General features: G+C 38.0%; 1 protein-coding gene and 1 long non-coding RNA gene across 2 annotated transcripts in view; one reads left to right on the forward strand and one right to left on the reverse strand.

Annotated features, from left to right (window-relative positions):
* Nucleotides 1-3,266: 3,266 nt before the first annotated feature.
* igdcc4 (immunoglobulin superfamily, DCC subclass, member 4) overlaps nucleotides 3,267-19,475 on the reverse strand; it is a 53,171-nt gene continuing 36,962 nt past the window's right edge. Inside the window, exons 5-20 of the mRNA XM_026172734.2 lie at nucleotides 17,267-17,401; nucleotides 16,297-16,449; nucleotides 14,522-14,932; nucleotides 14,273-14,437; nucleotides 13,439-13,576; nucleotides 12,697-12,873; nucleotides 11,367-11,579; nucleotides 11,002-11,100; nucleotides 10,658-10,844; nucleotides 9,419-9,546; nucleotides 6,804-6,974; nucleotides 6,542-6,670; nucleotides 5,306-5,408; nucleotides 5,010-5,190; nucleotides 4,654-4,782; nucleotides 3,267-3,919 (exon numbers count right to left, since the gene is read on the reverse strand). Coding sequence (XP_026028519.2) covers nucleotides 3,401-3,919; nucleotides 4,654-4,782; nucleotides 5,010-5,190; nucleotides 5,306-5,408; nucleotides 6,542-6,670; nucleotides 6,804-6,974; nucleotides 9,419-9,546; nucleotides 10,658-10,844; nucleotides 11,002-11,100; nucleotides 11,367-11,579; nucleotides 12,697-12,873; nucleotides 13,439-13,576; nucleotides 14,273-14,437; nucleotides 14,522-14,932; nucleotides 16,297-16,449; nucleotides 17,267-17,401 — 3,038 coding nt within the window. The 3' untranslated portion in view covers nucleotides 3,267-3,400. The remainder of the gene's footprint in view (nucleotides 3,920-4,653; nucleotides 4,783-5,009; nucleotides 5,191-5,305; nucleotides 5,409-6,541; nucleotides 6,671-6,803; nucleotides 6,975-9,418; nucleotides 9,547-10,657; nucleotides 10,845-11,001; nucleotides 11,101-11,366; nucleotides 11,580-12,696; nucleotides 12,874-13,438; nucleotides 13,577-14,272; nucleotides 14,438-14,521; nucleotides 14,933-16,296; nucleotides 16,450-17,266; nucleotides 17,402-19,475) is intronic.
* Nucleotides 11,374-16,530, forward strand: LOC113025222 (uncharacterized). The gene is made up of 3 exons (XR_003272770.2): nucleotides 11,374-11,507; nucleotides 12,724-12,793; nucleotides 16,406-16,530. It is a non-coding gene; the product is annotated as an uncharacterized LOC113025222 (long non-coding RNA).

The raw sequence follows: 19,475 nt of genomic DNA on the forward strand, positions 1-19,475 counted from the left end.
GTATATCATAGCAGGTATGCTACTTTACTAGCAAAAGGAAACCTGCTTGGAAATCACTGTTTGGAAAATGGTCACATGTAAAACATGCTTACCAGTTTAGACTTGTGTGCACAATAGTGCAGCAGCAATTTTTTACCATGTGAGCATTTGGTTGATTTGCCTTCTATGGACCACTTAAGTGGGTTAGACAAACCTTAAACTGAGTGCCAGACCTTTTTAATGTGGCATTTTGAAGATGTGTAATAATAATTTCTGTAACTGGCAGTGAATCATCCAGATGCAACAAATATCACTTTCTTTCTTAATTAATTTCCAATCAATGTTTCACACAGGGTTTCCACACATTCATTTCTGTCTGTAAATGACTGCTATTGTATGTGAAAAATAAATAAATAAATGGCAGTCATACTTTGATGTTGGGTAGATAAAGGTCAAGGCAAAAAAATTTTTTGAGAAATTTTGGCAAGGAAAGCATTTTTAGCAGGAACACTGAACACACTGAGCTTTTTTCATTAATGTCAACAAACAACAATTTACATTTCTGCTGCTGAAGTATTTGAGCTCCTTTATCACTGCTAGAAAAACAACCTGAGAGAAGATGAGACATCATAAACAGGGCTTGACTCAATGCTAAGATTATATTTTGAGATAGATGACATTATTATTACTGCTCACAAGCTCTGCGGACCTGCTATTGTTTTAGAGTTGAATCTACAGAAAAAAAAAAGAAAGAAAAAAAAAAGAAAAGTCCCCCCAGAACAGTATTATCATTTTAAAAACTCTCTTTTTGAAGTGAAGCACCTGATAAAGCCTTTTGAAAATGTAAGTTGTAAAAGGTATGCAAAGACTTGAGCCATCTGTAGCTATGAATTACTTTGTCTGATGAGTAATGAGTGTCGCACGTCCTTGTCATCATGCACTAAGTATCCAGGCCAGAACTCTTATTATACATTAGTGACCTGAAGCAGGCAAGAAAAAAACCCAATTTGATAGCCTGCTTCAAGTATTTTCACAATTTTACCTTATATTTAGGGCAACTTAAATTCAAAAAAGTCATAATCCAACATTTTGTTTATCATTAGAACCCAATAAAAACCCTAACATTGGATTGAATGACCGGATTACAGAAACTGGTAGAACGTTCCTGTATTTGGTTCTACTTTGACTGGAAGTATAGTTCTGAAACCACATGCCACTGGGTGGATGAGTTTCAGATGCATCACATCAAAGCCATAGGGTTATGTATTTTTTTTTTCAGTAGAGCAATGTTGCAGGAAAGGGTAACTTTACACTGACAGACACAATCTATTTGAAATCTGAGAGGAAGCTGCAACGCACTAAAGAGACATAATTTCCAGTTTGAAATAACACATACAGTCACTGCAGGACGATTATTCCTTCAAATATTAAATGCTGTAAAATCAGACAAGTTAAGAATAAGATCTCAAAAGGTGCTAGTTACATAAAACTACTTAAATCACACTGGAAACCGTCCTGAAAATAAATGAGGTAGTGCTGTTGATAAGAAGTAGGGATGCACCAGTCTCTACCCTCCTTGAACCGATGCTGAATCACTGCTTGTAATATGAACGTTTTAATTTTGAAAATGACTGATTGAATATAAAAGGAACAATTTCAAAGATAAAAAAAACCCATTAAAAAATGGATCCCATATAGTGCTGAACAAATTTATTAGATGACCTGTCATAAAAACAAGAAAACAGAAATATTTTAGAAGTCTGTTAAATACACATTGAAAACTAAATATATAATTTTTGTATTTTTATACCCAAATGTCGACCAGCTCACTGAACATCTCTGAGAAATCAGAAATTTATAAAGCATATTATAACATCCAACCACTAAAACTATTTTTTTGTGTTCATGAAGGCTAGATAACTGTAATTTGGCTTTACTATTCTTCAGCTTGTTTTTTTTGTATAATAGTAAATTTGAAAATTCATTGCTAACAACAATATTTATAATTTAACATAAGAAATATGATTTCAATTAGAGATTGTACATACTGTCCGTTACAGAAAAAAAAGATTTGGGTAGGTATCAGTACTGTTAGTCAGGTTCAGCAATGGCATAAACCACACTTTTGGCTGACTAATAAATTTGTTAAGCACTGTATATTTTTTCCTTCCTTTCTAGCTGATCTTGTTGATGTCTGTCAAAATCAATGCAAAGAGTTGTGGACATTTTGAGTCAGGCAGAATCAAGTCAAATACACTATATACTTTGAATTGTGGCAAGTATTTCATATTAAAAATACATTTACAGAGGGGAAAAAAGTATCTTGACACAATGGCACAGTATCTTGACAATAGTAGGGACAATGGTGCATCCCCATTTAGGAGCTAAAGAAAGGAGAGTGGACTACAGATGTACAGTTGTAACACCTCCTCTAGTACTCCCATCAACACAAACCAATACCAAAATAAACATCTAAATACTATAATTCCATAAATGACATATAAAAACCAAAAGAAAACATGTTTTACTTTTCAATTGTCCCTGGATTACAAAATCACACCACAGGGATATATGGCATTTTGGAAAAGAATACTTCACGTTCCACATCTGTATACTTCATATGTTTCCAATTGACATTTTTTGTACTTGGACTCAATGTAATATTTAGAAATATACAGAGGTTATAAATGCACCTAGAATAATTAGGCACCTAAGACCCCCACATTCCAGTCATGAAATGTATCTAAATGTGTGTTTACACATGACTGTTTGAATTTTACATGCAATATCGAGGAATTAGCGAGGTTTTTAGCTTTCTGTGTGTTTGTATGTGTGTGTATGTGTGTGTGTGTGTGGCTGTGGACCCTGAGACAGCAGGTGGCTGGAGAGAGGCACAGGTGTTCTGCACTTGCAGAGTGTGAAGATACTCTTTAAGGCTTATTCCTAAGTGCCACACTAAAGTAGCATCCACACTACCAAACCCAGGGAGACCCTGTGCTTCCAATCCATTCATCAGTGATGATAACCTGTCCAAGCACTCACTCACGGAAAATTCCTGGCCTTTTCTCATTCCTGAGTGGAACAGAGCCATTTACGACACAGTGAGAAATACCTTCTCCAATTCATGTCCGTCTGCTTGGTTAAATCTTTTTCCTTCCTATGGATAGGAAAGACCCAGAGGAAACTGTGGTTGCAATGATAGAGAATGCATACCCATATACAGTACTCTACCACTAAAAATATACCGTATATGTTTACTCTATATACACAAGTATGAAACAATGGATTCAAAGTACCTATAAAACTTTGCAAGGAAGAGAAAGAAAGCTAATAATGAGGTGCATAAAAATAATCCTTGGGTTTTTTTTTCCTGGGTACATAAAAGAAAATCCATATGGGGTTGATGCCCTGCATGCAGAGGCTATGGGCACAGATAACTGTGTGCTGCTGAGGTAGAGTGGACAAGTCCGGTGCTGACAAAGGGGGAAGGGGACAGGCCAGGAGAGATGGCTTTCCCTGCTGCAGATGGACAGTGTCTAGAGTCCCCATTTTCCAGACGCTCTGACCTCAGCACAATCTTAGGAGAATGGAAACCATTGGTTAGACCCATTTCCTGATGTGGTGCTGTGTCTGCAGTCAGCTGGTGTCCTGTATCTTCAATTTCCCCATTGTAAGTAGCCACCAGCTTTACTGAGGGAAGATTTGAGGAGCTTTGGGATAGTGACAGTTTTTCTAGATGTTCCTCTTCTTCTTGCGAACTCGGCTGGCTCAAAGAGGAATACTTTTCCTCTGACAATGAGGGTCCCAAGGTGGTGTTAGAATCTGTGTTTTGATAGCCCTCCTCTTCTTTCTCCCTCCCTGTGTCCAAAAGCTCAGAATGAACAATGACTTCTGCCTCAACCTGGTTACTGCACATGGATGTACTCAAATTATCTTCTTCCTGCAATGAAACAGTGTCACTGTTACATGAGATTTTCTTTTTATTAGTTTATCACCCCGAACAAATGAATTCTCTGACAGTTCTTCATTTGTTCATTTACCCACAATGCCTGTGCTAATGTAGGATGTTACTTTTCTTAGCATACCCAGCTAACTAGCTTCATCAGCTAAAAACAAAGTACTTAACTAACTACATTTAATAAACAAATTATTAATGTTGGAATTAACTAGCGCTGAGATTAAATGCAAAAAATATGCTTTTTTCCCCTCTTTTTTTATAGCTCAAAGAGGTGAATATGCTGCCCTGGTGATGTGCAACTTGGGACATAGTCTTTGAAAACAATATTTTACTTTATAAAAACAACATTATCTACTGTTTAAAGCCATCCAATGCACATTAAAGTCCTCATTTAGAGACTGGATGCATTAAAAAGTCAATTGTCGCAGCTAAATTTAGCTTAATTAGCCTGATGTTTATGATAGCATCTGGCAGTGAAAATAATGATTTCAGGTGGTAAAATCAATCACCAGTTACAAATTTTGTTAACCTCATTCTGAAATGTATTATTCGTTGATTTAAAAGTTTAATAGGGTGTAAGCATGAAAGATTTAGCAACATGTGATGTGCGGCTGGGTTTACTAAACTGTAAATTAGAAATACAGTTGGAGAAAGTCTTTGAGAGAACAGTTGTTGCCTTATATACAATGTAAGTCATATTTTGTTCAATAAATTACCATGCCATTATCAGTGATTAGCATGTTGAGAGCTCCATTCACGAGTGTTGGAGAATCTTCTATTAGGGTGTCTTTGTATCTTGTGATTCTGTTGGCCCAGTTATGGCTTACAGAGCCGTTCCAGGCAGCCTATAAAATGAACAACATAGTTGAAACACCAGAATCAGTATTTTCCCTCAACAAAATGTGAGAGTTATAAAGAAAAAAAATGAAAAAAGGGGAAAGTTTCTATATATACAACACATAGAGAGAAAATATCCAATGCCCATCTAAAAATAAACTTTCCCCTTGAAGATGTAGACCTTGGGTTCAGGTGCAAGGGCATCACCTTCCCCATTCAATGGATTATCACTTGCCATCAGACTCTGCTCTTCTGGGGCCTCTGCTGGCGGTTGACCAGACTCTTGGCTACCTGCTGGCATCAATGTCTCCAACTCATAGCTGTTGCTGCACTCTGGTATGTTGGAGGGAATGGGGCAGCCTCCTCTCTTATACTGAGATATCACAGCTGTAGAGTCCAGAACCCCAGATAGCTCCCTATTTAGAGCAAACATTAACACACAGATACATTCTATTTTACGTGTCCTTTTGTTCATAAGCAGTAAAACAAGTAAGCCACTGTATGAGTGCTAAAACTCTAGAGTAATCATACCTGGATTTGCTGTTACGAAAGCTGAAACACATGCAAAGGAGGATGCATATCAGTCCTAGGCACACACCCACTATAATGCCTGTCACTGCATGGATGTCCAGCTCTGTTAAAAATTGAGATAACATGGAAATAGAAAAAAAATCTATTAGTATAAACAACAGGGCTTTTTTGCTCTTCCAGATATACTGACTATAACTTTTGATATTTGATCTGCTACCTGAGATTCATGAATTGTACAAAAATACTATTATTTGTAAAACTTGTGCAGGTCTGTTATATAAGGCCTGCTAAAATGCACTGATTTCTTCAGGTAAGTCAAGCTTATAGCAGCAAAGCGATGGGCAACATTTAAGAGCAGACCTTCATTAAAATGAATTTATGCTGCGTGTTTTTGGCACTTTAGATTAGAAGAGGAGAGGAAACAGATGGCAGGAGTTCTCTTTCCCAGCCGACTAGCTACCTGAGTCCCACTTCCACTGCTATTTGCAAACACTATTAAAGCCCATATGAACAAAAAAAACTGTTACTCTACCTTTCTTTATTAGGACAATTGCCTGAAAAGAAAAAAACAAAACAAAAAAGCATTTTGCTGCTTCTAGCACTGATAAAAATATTCCAGATACCATGTCCTCAGCATAACTCCTAACTCGTGCTTTAATCCTTAATAGTTCTTGGGGAAGTTAATGGCTCTGTGTTTAAAGAAAAGCAGGGCATTTAATAATTACGAAAGCTAAAACGCTGACTGATGGAATTAAAAAGTATGTAGTGAGACTGCAAGCCTAATCACAAATTGACATGAGAGTAAAGAAAGTACATTCATAGCAAATTCTGTTATGTACACAAAGCAGTAATTGAAAATTAACCCTGGGGTCACTGATGAAGCCACCCTTTGATATCTGACATTTTAATATATTTAAGATGCAGACTAGGAGAAGAGAAATAACAAGCTTATGGAAAGCTAGTCTTTCTCTGCCAGCTGAGACAAATTACTTATTTTAATTAGAAGGACTATGTGCATATACAGGAAGTGTGAGACTATCATTAAGAGTGTATGTGTGCTTGTAACACAGCGAGAAAGATTAGAAAACAAAACAGAGGAAACCGGTAACTTCTGCTTTCCCACAGGACTATATAAAACGACATTAAATCTTTTACAGTACCATGAAAATAATGCATTTTCATGGTTTGCAAAACTGCAGTTTTATATAACCCATATAACCTCTGCTTGACACATACCTTGATGGCTTGTGTGAACTTCCTTTATAGGTGAGTAAGGCCCTGGCCCCACCTCAGTAGATGCCCCCACCTTAAAAAAATATCTAGTGCCACTGGCCAATCCCTGGACCTCTACACTGGTAATACTCCCTGTGAGAGAGAAAACAAATCTTAAAAAAGGCAAAATAATGTGTTCTCTCATAGAGAGAGCAAATATTACTGTAAATATAAAAATAAAATATACATTTAATGCTGTTTATGTGTCATGAAAAGAAACACCCACCATCCTGGGAGACGTTCTTCCATAAATGCTCTGGCTCACTGAGGTTGCCACTGTACAAAATCCAGTAGCTGATGATGATACCATTAGGCTCCAGTGGAGGGTGCCAGCTCACCAGCACCGACGAGGAGTCCAGCGTAGTCAGCTGCAGCTCCTCGGGAGGTGTGGAAGGCCCTGGAGGGGAAGGGAGGGTCAGGTCAGTAATTAGAGCCCAGAAATGAGGCCTCACAGCTGGAGAATGTATATTGTCATTGTGGGGGATTTGATATTTGTGTGACAACCATCGGTGTCCTCATGTCCCTACCACCTGGGTACAGGAGAGAGGGACGTGCAGGGCAATAGGAGAAAGGACAAGGGGCCCAGGTGATCACACACAGTAGTGGAGAGCATGATGGGGTTACTGGTGTCAATGTTATTATTAAAAGTGGCCCACTCAGCACTTATCACTCACATCTGGGAGAGAAGTTGTTGGCCAGAGTGAGAGCTACTACTACACTTGGGTGTTTTATTAGAGCTGTCAGTCATTATCACCGCCTGCTTATTTCTATGTTTGCAAACCACTAGCCAGCCAACATGCTGATTTTTACATGAATGAGCACACACTCACTTGCATCCACAAGCGCACACCTTCATACCCATAAGCTGCACCATCTGAGGATGAACTGCATACAATTACCTTGCTAGCTGGAGAAGAACATTGACACAATTTAATAAAACTGGCATAATAATCATAAGTTAATCCAACAAAAAGCTCAACTTTTATAAAGGGGTGTGTTGGTACAGTCATATGAAAAAAGTGCACTATTTTTCAGTTCTGTGTTTTTGTTTATCAGGACACAGAAAAAAAACCATCTGGTCCTTAGCAGGTTCTAAAATTATTTAAACATGACCTGAAAGATGAACGACAACACGTAACATAATACACCAAGGCAATATCATCATTATGCTATAATGATCGGAGCATATATGCATGCATGTTTGTATATTCCCCATCTCCTCCAAGATAGGTGGATCAGTCTTGATGAAACTTTGCATAAGCCTTCCCTAGGACATGTTATATACAAATATTTTAAACAAATCCTGCAATCGTACGTATTTGTACATTTGAAGGCTCAATTAAACACTAAATGAAATGTCATAATATATAATATTATGGCACAATATAACATATCGGCATCAAACAATAATGATCGTAGGGTATGTATGTTTGTTTGTATAGGTTTGCTAGCAGAAGCAGTGTGTGAGGTGCACCCTTGCTGCTAATCAAACACACTTGATTAGCAGCACCTGGTTGCTACTGATGATCAGTCAGCAAGTGTAAGTATAAAAGCAGGGGTTTTAGTAGTTTCCTACTAAGATAGTGCCTTTTGGAATATGTTTAAATCAAAAGGTTAAATCTTGCACATTTTCATTATGTTATTTTCTTTAGATGCAATTTTTTAATTATTATTATTTAGAGGTAATTCTGAATATTTCTTGACTTTTGCTGCTGTAGCAAACAGTAAATAATGTCCAAAAAGGGTAAAAGAAAAATATGAACAGATTTCTGTTTATGCACAGCAAATAATGCACACCATTATATCTATAGAACACCAAACCGAGCATATCTTTACAAAACCTTTGTCAAATGTTAGGCCGTCTGCCAGCTAAAACCTGGCTGAAAAGGGACATCACAGGTCAATCTGCAAATCTACAACAGGATTGCAAAAACATAAGGTGCAGCAAGTTTCTGTTAAAGTCATGACCTCTATCAGATTGAAATGCTGTGGCAAGACCTTAAGCCGTGCATAAATATATTCTCACAAACCTTAAAGAACTGAAGCAACAGTGTAAAGAAGAGTGGGCCAAAATTCCTCCGCAACAATGTGAGAGACTGATTAGTTTAAACAGTAAATAATTACTTCAAGTTACTTGAATTTATTGTTGCTAAAGGTGGTTTTAAACGTTACTGAACCATGGAGTGTACTTAGTTTATCATACACTGCTTCTGCATTTTGGCTGACATCATGTAGTATGTCATGTGTTGTTCATCTGAGGTTGTGTTTAAATCATTTTAAAGGGCTAGATTTTTGTTTTAAATTCTGCTCTCATGTGTAAAACCTTAGAAATGAATGAGAGTGAACTTCGTCTGCCACCTGTTAAAGGGTAGGAAGGAGATTTTATAACTCTATTTTGAGATGAATTTATTACGGAGGGCTTAAAATATACACAATTCCTTTTTTTTATTTGCCCACTTAAAAGAAAGAAAGAAATATTGTAGTTTCCTTGTCATGTACTCTCTATTTCTGCAGGAAACAGGGTCCCACACATTGATATGCATTTAAAAGCACATTTTCTCTTTTGGCTCAGAGTAGTTCTTCATGAGATGTTATGGTTAAGTGACTTACTCAAGTGGACCGCAAACAATATGAAAGAAAGGATTTTTCATTTCTCTGCTTCACATACATGAAAGAAGACCTGATGGCTGGAGGATTCACTTGAAGTGCATATTTAATATGAGTTCTTGAACCAAATATGTGTCAAGAACCATCTACAGTAGATTTAGTGCTTGTTTTTTTTTCATCAACAGCATACAGAAAACCAACTCTGAAATATCCAGGTTGAAGCTGAAAACTTACGGTCAGTGAGAGTGGACTCTTCCACAGTGCCGCTAAAGGGTCCTACCACATTTGCTCCATTAGACTGCACTGCCAGCTCATAGCGAGTGAAGGGTTTCAGTGCCCCAAGCAAAATCTCTTGTGCAGAGCTGGAATATACAAAGATGAGAGTCCTGAATGGGTAGTAGTATAGGTTATGTCGAAATCACATGGAAAAACGCACATGTGCCGTCTTAAATGACAGTGGTCTTCTGCTACAACAGCAGAAGACCACACCAGGTGTCACTCCTGCCTAAGAAGAGGAAACTGAGGATATAATTTGCACAGTCTCACCAAAATTGGACAATAGAAGATTGGACATCTATTGTCTGGTGTGATGAGTTTTTATTTCTGCTGCAACAGAAGATGGTAGGGTCAAAATCTGAAGTAAACAAAAAGATAGTTTGACAATGTCGATAGTTCAGCCTGGCGGAGGCATAATGGCTTCAATCTCATAGTCTACCCGAGTATTGTTGCAGATACTGTTTGTCAATTATTGACCTCAGTGTGCTCATCTTTCGATGGCTACTTCCAGCAGGATAACGTGCCATGCCACAAAGCTCAAATCATTCTGGTCCTGAACATAAGCTCGCTGTACTCAAATGGCCTTCATAGTTACCAACAGACAACCTTTGATATGTGATAGAATGAGAGAGTCTCATCTCACATGTGCACCTGACAAATCTGCAGCAACGATGTGCTGCTATCATGTCAATATAGACGAAAACTTGTAGAAATACATCTAAGAACTTTTAGAATTAAATGTCATATTATTTTTAATATGACATTTAATTATATACTCTGAAGACTGATAATGAAAATACACTGTCTGCTAGTGAATAGAAAACAGTTTCTTTTAAGAAATGAATCCAAGCTGCTCTTAGAAAAGAAAGCAAGCAAACAGGTGTTTTTAAAGCGGTTTTCAAGGGGAGAGGGTTAATCAGTTCAAATACCAAGAGTGTACAAAAAAACACAGGGATCTGTAATTCTTAGGGCCAATTTCATTCTAACAATATTACATCTCTTGAGGTTATACGTTATTTCTAAAGATGTTTATCTGAGTATTAGAGTTCTTATTAAAGTCCTTTTTATAGTTACTAAGACCACTTTTAAATAGGCTTAGTCAAAGTGACTTTATCAGGATTTGCGCCATTCAGGTGCAATATGGCTTACATATTGCAAACATCATTGAATTTCACATGTGTAGCCTGGTATTCTGACCTGGTGTAATAGGAAACCATGGATGCGTTGGTGGTTCCTGCTGGGCTGCAGCGCACTGTGTAGTCGATGATGTGTACATTGTTGAACCGCGGTTTCTCCCATCGCAGCCAGATGGAAGTAGAGCTGTTGGCTGTGGCTTGGATATTGCTCGGGGGCAATGGAGGTGGTGGCCCAGGCGTTGTTGGTGCTTTAACATGGAAGTGAGCTTTACTTTCTTTGATTCTTGGAAAGTGTAATTTTTGTTTTCTTTTTCATCACACCATAGAGGTGATGAAGGTCAAGACATAAATGTGTTGCATTCATTCATTTATTTGTGCATGTACAGATTCAAAAAGAAGGCTTACGTGCATGAGGCTTTTCTGTCTTTCCCTTCCACACTGCAGCTGCTCCATCTGTCTGTTTATTGAATGCCCATAGCCTCACCTCAAACTGTCGGTCAGGGCCTGATACCAATATACAGGAACAGAAGGAGACACAATGATATTCCTATTATGCACAACTAGAGATCTCTAAGGATGGTGCATGCTAACAACAATGGGCATTTGTGGTGGTACCTGTAGCCAAATGCTCTAACGTGAATGATATTTTTCAAAGAAATGTTGAATTTGTTTTTTGTTTTTTACTTTTCATTTTACTTTTCTGCCAAGGACAGGGGTAAATAAAAAACCCAGCAGTCATCTGCCTTGAATCAAACATTCCAAAAACGTACCCAGCCCAGTGAGGAGATGATATCTAGCCTTCTTACGGAGCCTGATGGTGTGTGTCTGTGTCGTCCTTTCCCCATTGGCCGTCTCTTCAGCCTCGACTTCTCGACAGGACAGCTTGTAACCAGAGACCAACGTGTGATTGGGTGAGGGCTGCCATGTGACATTAAGTGTGTTCACACTGGCTCTAACTTTCAGCTCATTAGGAGCAAAGATCACTTGAAAAAATGAAAAATGAAAAAAAAAAGGAATTAATTCCAGATACATGTATTATTTAAATGAACCATCAGACTTTCATGACAGCTATAATTTCATAAGATGCTTATAGTGCTGCTACCTGATATCCCATGAGTACAGTAGGCAGTTCATCTATTCTGTGTTTTATAGTATAGTGTGAAGTTATGTGAGTTCCAAAACCAGGAGAAAGGAGAGTGAAGGGTGTGCCCATGCATGGATCTAATTACTTAGAGTTGTTAATGTTGTGAGACATGTTACAGAGGGATTTTTCAGTCCAATATTATTTTTCAGGCATCTAATATTATCTATCTGGGACTGTTGTTGATGGCTTATTGGTGCGGCTCTCCAACACAGGCCCAGTTTCTTATTTAGCTCCATTGGAAAATTAATTTCCCATCATTGATCTAGATTATTTAGGTGTGATTTACTTGATTTTGGAGCTATTGTCTGTATTGAGATGTCTGTCCTCTCTCTATTATGATGGAATTAAATGGCTCAGCTTGAAAAATTCAGCAGCCTCGGTTCTTTCATGAAATGATGACCAAACTAAAAAAAAAACTAAAAAAACCCAAAAAACATCCTTGTTGTGAGCAATTTTGTGCAAGAATGGTTTTGTGGTGAACTAAACCTGCCAATGATGTCAGAATGTGCAGAATTAAGCTTGCATCTATCTGTGATGAGAGGCTTGTGACAGTATGACAGGATATAAATATTTAATGGCATCGTCCTTTGCAAAGCTTCAGTGTTAGCTAACACATTGGTAGGTGAGCTAGCACACTAGATATAACTTATATTGTATTTGAAGATGGTGTTAAAAGTAGTTAATATGAAGATATCCTGGCAGTTTGCCCTGAAAATCAACCCATCATTTTGTACTGATAGTGAGCCAGTTCAAATTGCACCAGAACAATCTGGATAAAGAGTTCTACTGGTAAGAGAAGAAATTCAAGATGAACTGTGCCTTCAAGAAGAAAGATGCAGTTTATTGCCTTACTTTAGGGAAGTTTATTTCAGTTTATTTTAATCATGTAGAAAATATTTAACATTTCACTTTAAACTATGTTTGTTAAGCAAACTATTATCTAATGTCTTTCTTACCCATGCTGTCATCGCTATCAATGGGAGGTGTCTTGTGCTGAACCCACTCGGAAGGAACCCCAAAGCCAATGGCAGTTCCAGCAGCTATTCTCAGTAGGTAAGTCTGGCTGGGTTGCAGCCCTCTCAGTGTAAAATGTGTCTCATTCCCCCCCACCTCCATGGAAAACACAGAGTCCGCTGTGGGAACACATACCAATGATGTGAGCCATGAATAGAGCACCACTATTATAGGATTTTTAAGACTGATAAAGATATTTGATGATTAAAAAATATTCTTCTATGAGCAGACTGTTAGACATATAAAATGTAAATGTTCTCTTTATGTTCTATGGAATGTGGGCTCTATTTTTCATAAATATGATTAACATTACTCCTATTAAGTTGTTTTAATAATTATTTGAACTATTCTGCATTTAATAACTTACACACTAAAAATAATTTACATTAATAACATACAAAGAATAAGAGATGCGTCAAAGGTTTTCGCATTTTGTTTTGGCAACTTGCACTGTCATTCAAGAACTGAGTAAATGCAACCTAAAGAAACTTTAATGTATAAATCAATGGAAAATGAAAAGTATTGAGAAACAAAAAGGTATTATATTAAAAGTCATTAAAGTGGCAAACAAGAAAGCAACAGAAATGTAAGAACATTAACCAAAGTGCTATTGGGCAACAGGTGCGACGAGTCAGCTGCTAGTATTTCTTGTTTTCTCTGTGCAGCTTATGTTAGGACACTTACGCTGATCTAAAATGCTGTACTCAATGCGGTAGTGGGTAACAACTCCACGACTCTGCTCTGAGGACAACGGATGCCACTTCACCTTGACGTCTGTGCGGGAAGTGCTAGCTATATACAGCTGAGGAGGGGCACTTGGCACTTCAAGAAGGAAAAAAAGAATCAAGTGAGATTTCTGACACATATAAGAAACCTATGCTATAGATGTGCATGGTTACTGGACAGAAGAAAAACACAAGTTGTCCAATTCATATTTTGTCAAACTTTAAGCATCACAAGATTTTTTTTAATGTTTAATTAAATGTGTACTGCATTTATGTGGCAATGGTATGGAAATTTGAATTGCACTTTGAATAACAGTTGAAAGGAAAATGCTCAATTGAGTTTACATACTACATCTTTTTCAGTGATACCACTAATAGTCAATCAATCAATCAATCAATCAAAATTTATTTATATAGCACATTTTTAAGACCAAAGTACACCAAAGTGCTTTCCAGTAAAATCGCAGTACAAATAAAATCACAATAAAATATAAATTACAAATATATAAAATATAAGATAATTACATAATCTAAATACAGAGCCAGATGTAAATTACCCTAATTCGCCTTAAATGCCAGATCAAACAAATACGTTTTTAAACGTGATTTAAAAGACTGAATGGAATCTGACGCGTGCAACAATAGTAATGACTCATGAGCGCTTAAATGTCCTGAGTAGTTGCAAGGTTGACAAGCTTATAATATATCTTCTTTGAGTGACTGAAGCAACTCAGGCTGTTCTTACTATACCTTTGCAGCTCTATTTTATCTGTATATCAGTGTGATTACTCACCATCCTCCAGCATCTCTACAGTGATAGGCAGAGACGGGCTGCTAGCACCCATGGGAGAGTAAGCCACCACAAATAATGTGTAGGTAGTATGGGGCAGAAGCTCTCTGAAGAGATATTCAGTGGTGTCATTGTTCATTGCAAATTCATATTCCCCGTTATCAGAGCCTGAAAGTTGAAAACGTTCAAATCAAATGTAAGCATGCTTGCCATGTGGCCTCACATACACAGATTTGTGACACAAAGACAGACCTGCAGTGCTGTGGCAGTGCACCGAGTAGCCAATGATTTGATCTGAGTTGTACTCAGGTTTCTCCCAGCTGAGCAGGGCAGTTGTGCTGGAGTATGGTGTAGCAGAAAGGTGGCGAGGAGGGCTGGGCAGACCTTCCCTCACAATGACCGTCAGCCTGGCAGTCGCACAGGCTGTGCCAAGCCAGTTCTCTGCTATGCACTGGTAGTAGCCTGCATCTTCCAGAGCCAGCTGGTTAATTAGCAGGACTCCGGGGCTTTGGGTCTTTACTCGTCTGAATGACTTTATAGGCTGGCCATTCTTCAACCAGTGCAACACTGGAGGAGGTTCTCCAGAGCTGTTACACAAAAACCTGGCTGTGTTTCCCCGGGAGAGGGACACTGTCTCTGGGCCCTGAAGAATCACTGGGGGGGCTGGAGAATTAGAAGAAAAAGTCTGAGGTCATTCCATGTCAGTTCATGAAGTGGCTACCATCTGAACACCTCAGCTTTGCCTGAAAAAATTGAAAGATACACTTCGTAACCCTTTTAATCCCACCGGCGACAATTGTTGCCGTTTTAACCCCCCTATTACAATTGCACATATTGTGTGTAGTGCATGTAAAGTGCATGTAAAATGCATGCACTTATTTTGCAAGGAAAAATTTGGGATTAAGTGGGTTAATAGGAACTATGGAACATTTCAGGTCCCTACTGTCAAGTATTTCAACAGATGTAGGTAGGCTTGTAGGCATTTTTATAGCCTTGTTTCCTTAAGAGGCTTTCTCTAAAAATGCTCATTTGGATTTGGTACATGTTGTCATACTTGAGGAAAAGCATACTTTAATGAAAATTCATAGAGCCAGAGTACCAGATCTTCACCATGAAAAAACTGGAGGGACCTAGCGCTTGTACTTTTTTCATGATAATGAGATTTTAATGTGGACCCTTAGAAAAAGAAGAGAAAACATCTAATAAAACATTTTTGAGAAAACTAATAACAGTAGGTGCATGGAATTTGCAAGAAGTGCATCTTTCAGTTTTATTATAGACATGTTTTTTAAAGTAACATGAAGCTATCACAACTCTAAGTTTTAGCCTACACCTCCCAATATGCAATGCAGAAGTCTTTTTGCCTCCTTTACTTGCATTGTGAATGACATGTCTTACAAAACAGTATACTGCTAATCCTACTACTACTACAACTACTATTAGTAATAATAATAATAATATTAATAATAACTACTTAATTATTGTCAAAAAATGAGAAGAAGCATGAACCAGAGAGTGAAGAACTTCCTGTACCAAAAATCAAACCGAATGTCAGTTTATAGATATTCACCAGCAAGTGAGAAGGCCAGACACATTTATGTTAAATGTTTCAAGCCAAAGTTAAAATTGCTAAGTAAAACACATTTTCAATTTAAAATCAAAATGAGCTTGCTAGTTTTGGTTTTTGGTTTTTAATAGTCCATCTTTAATATAATATATTAATTCATCTAATTTAACAGACACCAGCTAGGCATGCCCATCTTTTTAAAAGAGCTCTTTGACATTAACATTAGCAGTTAGACGAACAATTCCATAACGGAGAGTGTTATATTTATTGAAGATTTAAGAGACTGTGGTTTATGTATGATTCCTTATTTTCTTTCTCCTCCTCCTGATTAATGAACAGAGGTCTATGTGAAAGCCAGTGCTCCTTCAGAAATGCCTTAAATTGAGAACCAACCTTTTGACATTGGTGTCTCCATGAAAAAGCTTTAATCTTAATATAGAGAACATAACACAACTCCTACCGGGTACTTGCAGCTCAGCAGCAGCAATGACAAACTCTCTGGTCCTGGGCTTGTTGGCTCGGCAGACATAAACACCAGCATGGTGACGCCTTGTGTCTCTAATCACCAGGTTTGTTGCAAGGACGACCACATCAGTAGACATGGGCTTTCCGTCTGATCAAAGAAGAAAGCAAGAGAGAACAAAGGAGATCGTGCTGATGGGAGAAAAAGGACACTGGCCTTGAGAAAAATTTAGCTCATTTCGCAGGCTTTCAGTTGCCTGAGAAACAGCACAAAAGACAGAGATGTTGCTTTGAGCATGGAGGGATTTGACCTGTAATCACAAAAACTGACCAACAGGTGGCTCTGTGACTTTTCAGTCTGGGATCACTGAGCTCTCTGCATTGGCACACTCCTAGGCTCTGTGTGAAATCATTCCCTATTCACTATATAGACCCTTATTTACTTTGTCCGCCATTTTGAGGAGGATTTATGGCCACCAACTAAAAAATACGAGGTGAAAAAGAAATGGTCAGTATTTAAGCTCCAATGGCCACGTTGCAAATGATAACCAGAATGACCAATGCATATATAGTCTTCTAAGAATTGATTCTAACAATGATTCTTTGCAAATTCAAATGTTGCTGAGTCACAGGATGTGAAAGGATTTTTTCCCCATTAACATTTCATGTGTGTGTATGGGTGGGTGTGGACAAATGGTGGAGGTGCGAATGAATTGATGTGACAAATCACCTTATGTAAAGCATGACTCAATGCAGGATAAAGCAGTTGACAAGAGACAGCTAATATCAACTTTACACCTGCAGCTACTGCAAATCTGATCCTCACTTGCTGATGTTTGTTCTTTGCGTGTGTTTGGCAGATAAACGGCGAGTGAGGCACTGATAATGACAGACAGATGCAGTAGAGTACAAAAACAATAGGCTAAGAGGCACAGAGAGAAAAGTGTAAGATAATTTGCCAGTATTACCTTGTCTGCTCCAGGACACCAGTGGTTTCGGCTGGCCTTGAGCCATACACTCCATCACGGCAGGATGTCCAAGCACAACTGAAGCATTCTGAGGTGGTGCCACAATCACAACTCTGTTCAGGGCTTCGGTCGAGCCTATGTCAGCGAAAGAAATGTAAGCTTTGGCAGTCTGGACCAGTAAATATCACATTAGACAGTGGTGAACCCATTGATCCTGATCTCGCTCTTCAGGGTTGCTGCCAAGATTTACAGCTCTGTTAGCAATTCAAATACACACTTTTTAAACCAAGTAGCTGTCACAGCAGTTTTGCATCAGTCAGATTTGCATATATACAAATAAAATCATTATCAAGTATTTAGAAAAATTGTGTTCTGTATTTCATTTAAATCCTACCCTGCCTTCAGGCTAAACTGCAGAGAGGTTTGAAGCTGTATTCAGAGAAATTCATACAGCTTGCATTGAAACGTCTTGATGCATTCTCAATCATCCAGGTAAGTAAATCTCCAAAGGTTGATTCTGTTCATCTGGATGTTTCTCCCACTGAAAATGCTACGTCCAGATGAACAGAATCAACCTTTAGAGGCTTGCATTGAAACATTTGAGTCCTCCAGACTCATTAAAATGGTGGATGTAGACATGACCAGAAAGTGTTTGACATTAAGCATTTGGTAGGATGGACACTGGAATGTTATTATTTACATGGAGCAATGTGAACCTTCACTAACAGATTTTGGACATACACCAGAAATCAAGCCTACACAGAATGCTTGACTGAGGGGAGAACATAAGTGATGCTTCTACAAACCAATTTCTGAAAAGGTTGGGCGCAAATCTCATAAACCCGCATTTAATTCCCAAAAGCACATAAAAACATATTGAATGATAAAACAGAGGCAGTTTCTTACTTTATGAAATATATTTGAATAGCTCATTTGCTTTGCAACAGATCGGTAATGCAATTGGGTATAAAAAGAACATCTTGGGAGAGGAAAATTCTCCCAGAACTAAAGATGGCAGACATTCAGCAATCTGCGAAAATCTTTCTATGAATTATGGAACAATTTCAGAATTATGGTTCTCAGGGTAAAATTCTTAAGACTCATGCCTTATTATTTACAGCATATAATATCATCATAAAAAGAATCTGATGAAATATCTAGGACGAGGCAAAAAAGGAATACTGGTTGCCCATGATCTTCGGGCCCTGAGGGGGCATTCCATTAAAAACAGACATGGTTCTGTTATGGCCTCACACCCACATGTTCTAAACTAGAGGAGAGTGACAATCCAGCATCTTATCAATGCTCTGTTCAGAAGCCTGCATGTCTGCTGGCATGATGGTGCATCACTGCCAAAGGAACTGGAAGTTTGCACATGTAGAAAGGCACCATCTGTGCTGAAAGGTGTGGTTTTTATAGCAACATAATCAGACAATAATAAACCACATTCCTCTCCCAGAAGTCCAGTAACTGGTCTCCTCAGTTACCAGATGTTTATGGGCTGTGGTTAAAAGAAGAGGAGATGCTACACAATGATAAAGATGACCCTCTCCCAACTTTTTTGACATGTGTTGCTCTCTTTAAATTCAAAATGAGATTGAAAAAAAAAAAGAAAAAAAAATTATATATATATTTTTTTTTCTTAAATGGTACATACTCTCAGTTTAAGCATTTAATGTGTTTTCTACATTATTATGTGAATAAAATATGGCTTTATAAAATTTGTAAATCATTGCATTCTGTTCTTTTATTTACATTTTATACAACACCCAAACTTGTTAGGAATTGGGTTTGTAAACGATAAAGAGACTTACTATCCAAAGAAAAAGGAGAACACACAGTAAATGGGTCAGGCAATAGGATGGTTAAACTCACAGACCTAAGATATACCCATCTTCACCTTAACAGACCTTTACGTTATTATTCAAAGTGTATTGTCTATGGGTTGAAGAGACACAAATTGCTTCAATGTTTTTGCTAAGGTACATCTGATGTGAGTTGGCCTTTCCACTCACTCACTCACTCACTCACTCACTCACTCACTCACTCATCAGCTGCTCATAATGGTAATGTTCAGAACAGATGCCTGCCATTCTGCAAACACATTATAAATTAATAATCAGGACTACAAGGTTATGCCTTGGTTATGCTTAAAGCTTAAGTGGGTCATATTGCTTTTGTAAGGACTGCACTGGATGGTGTACCTTCA

This window comes from Astatotilapia calliptera, chromosome 1, assembly GCF_964374335.1.
Source record: "Astatotilapia calliptera chromosome 1, fAstCal68.1, whole genome shotgun sequence".
NCBI classification, from domain to species: domain Eukaryota; kingdom Metazoa; phylum Chordata; class Actinopteri; order Cichliformes; family Cichlidae; genus Astatotilapia; species Astatotilapia calliptera.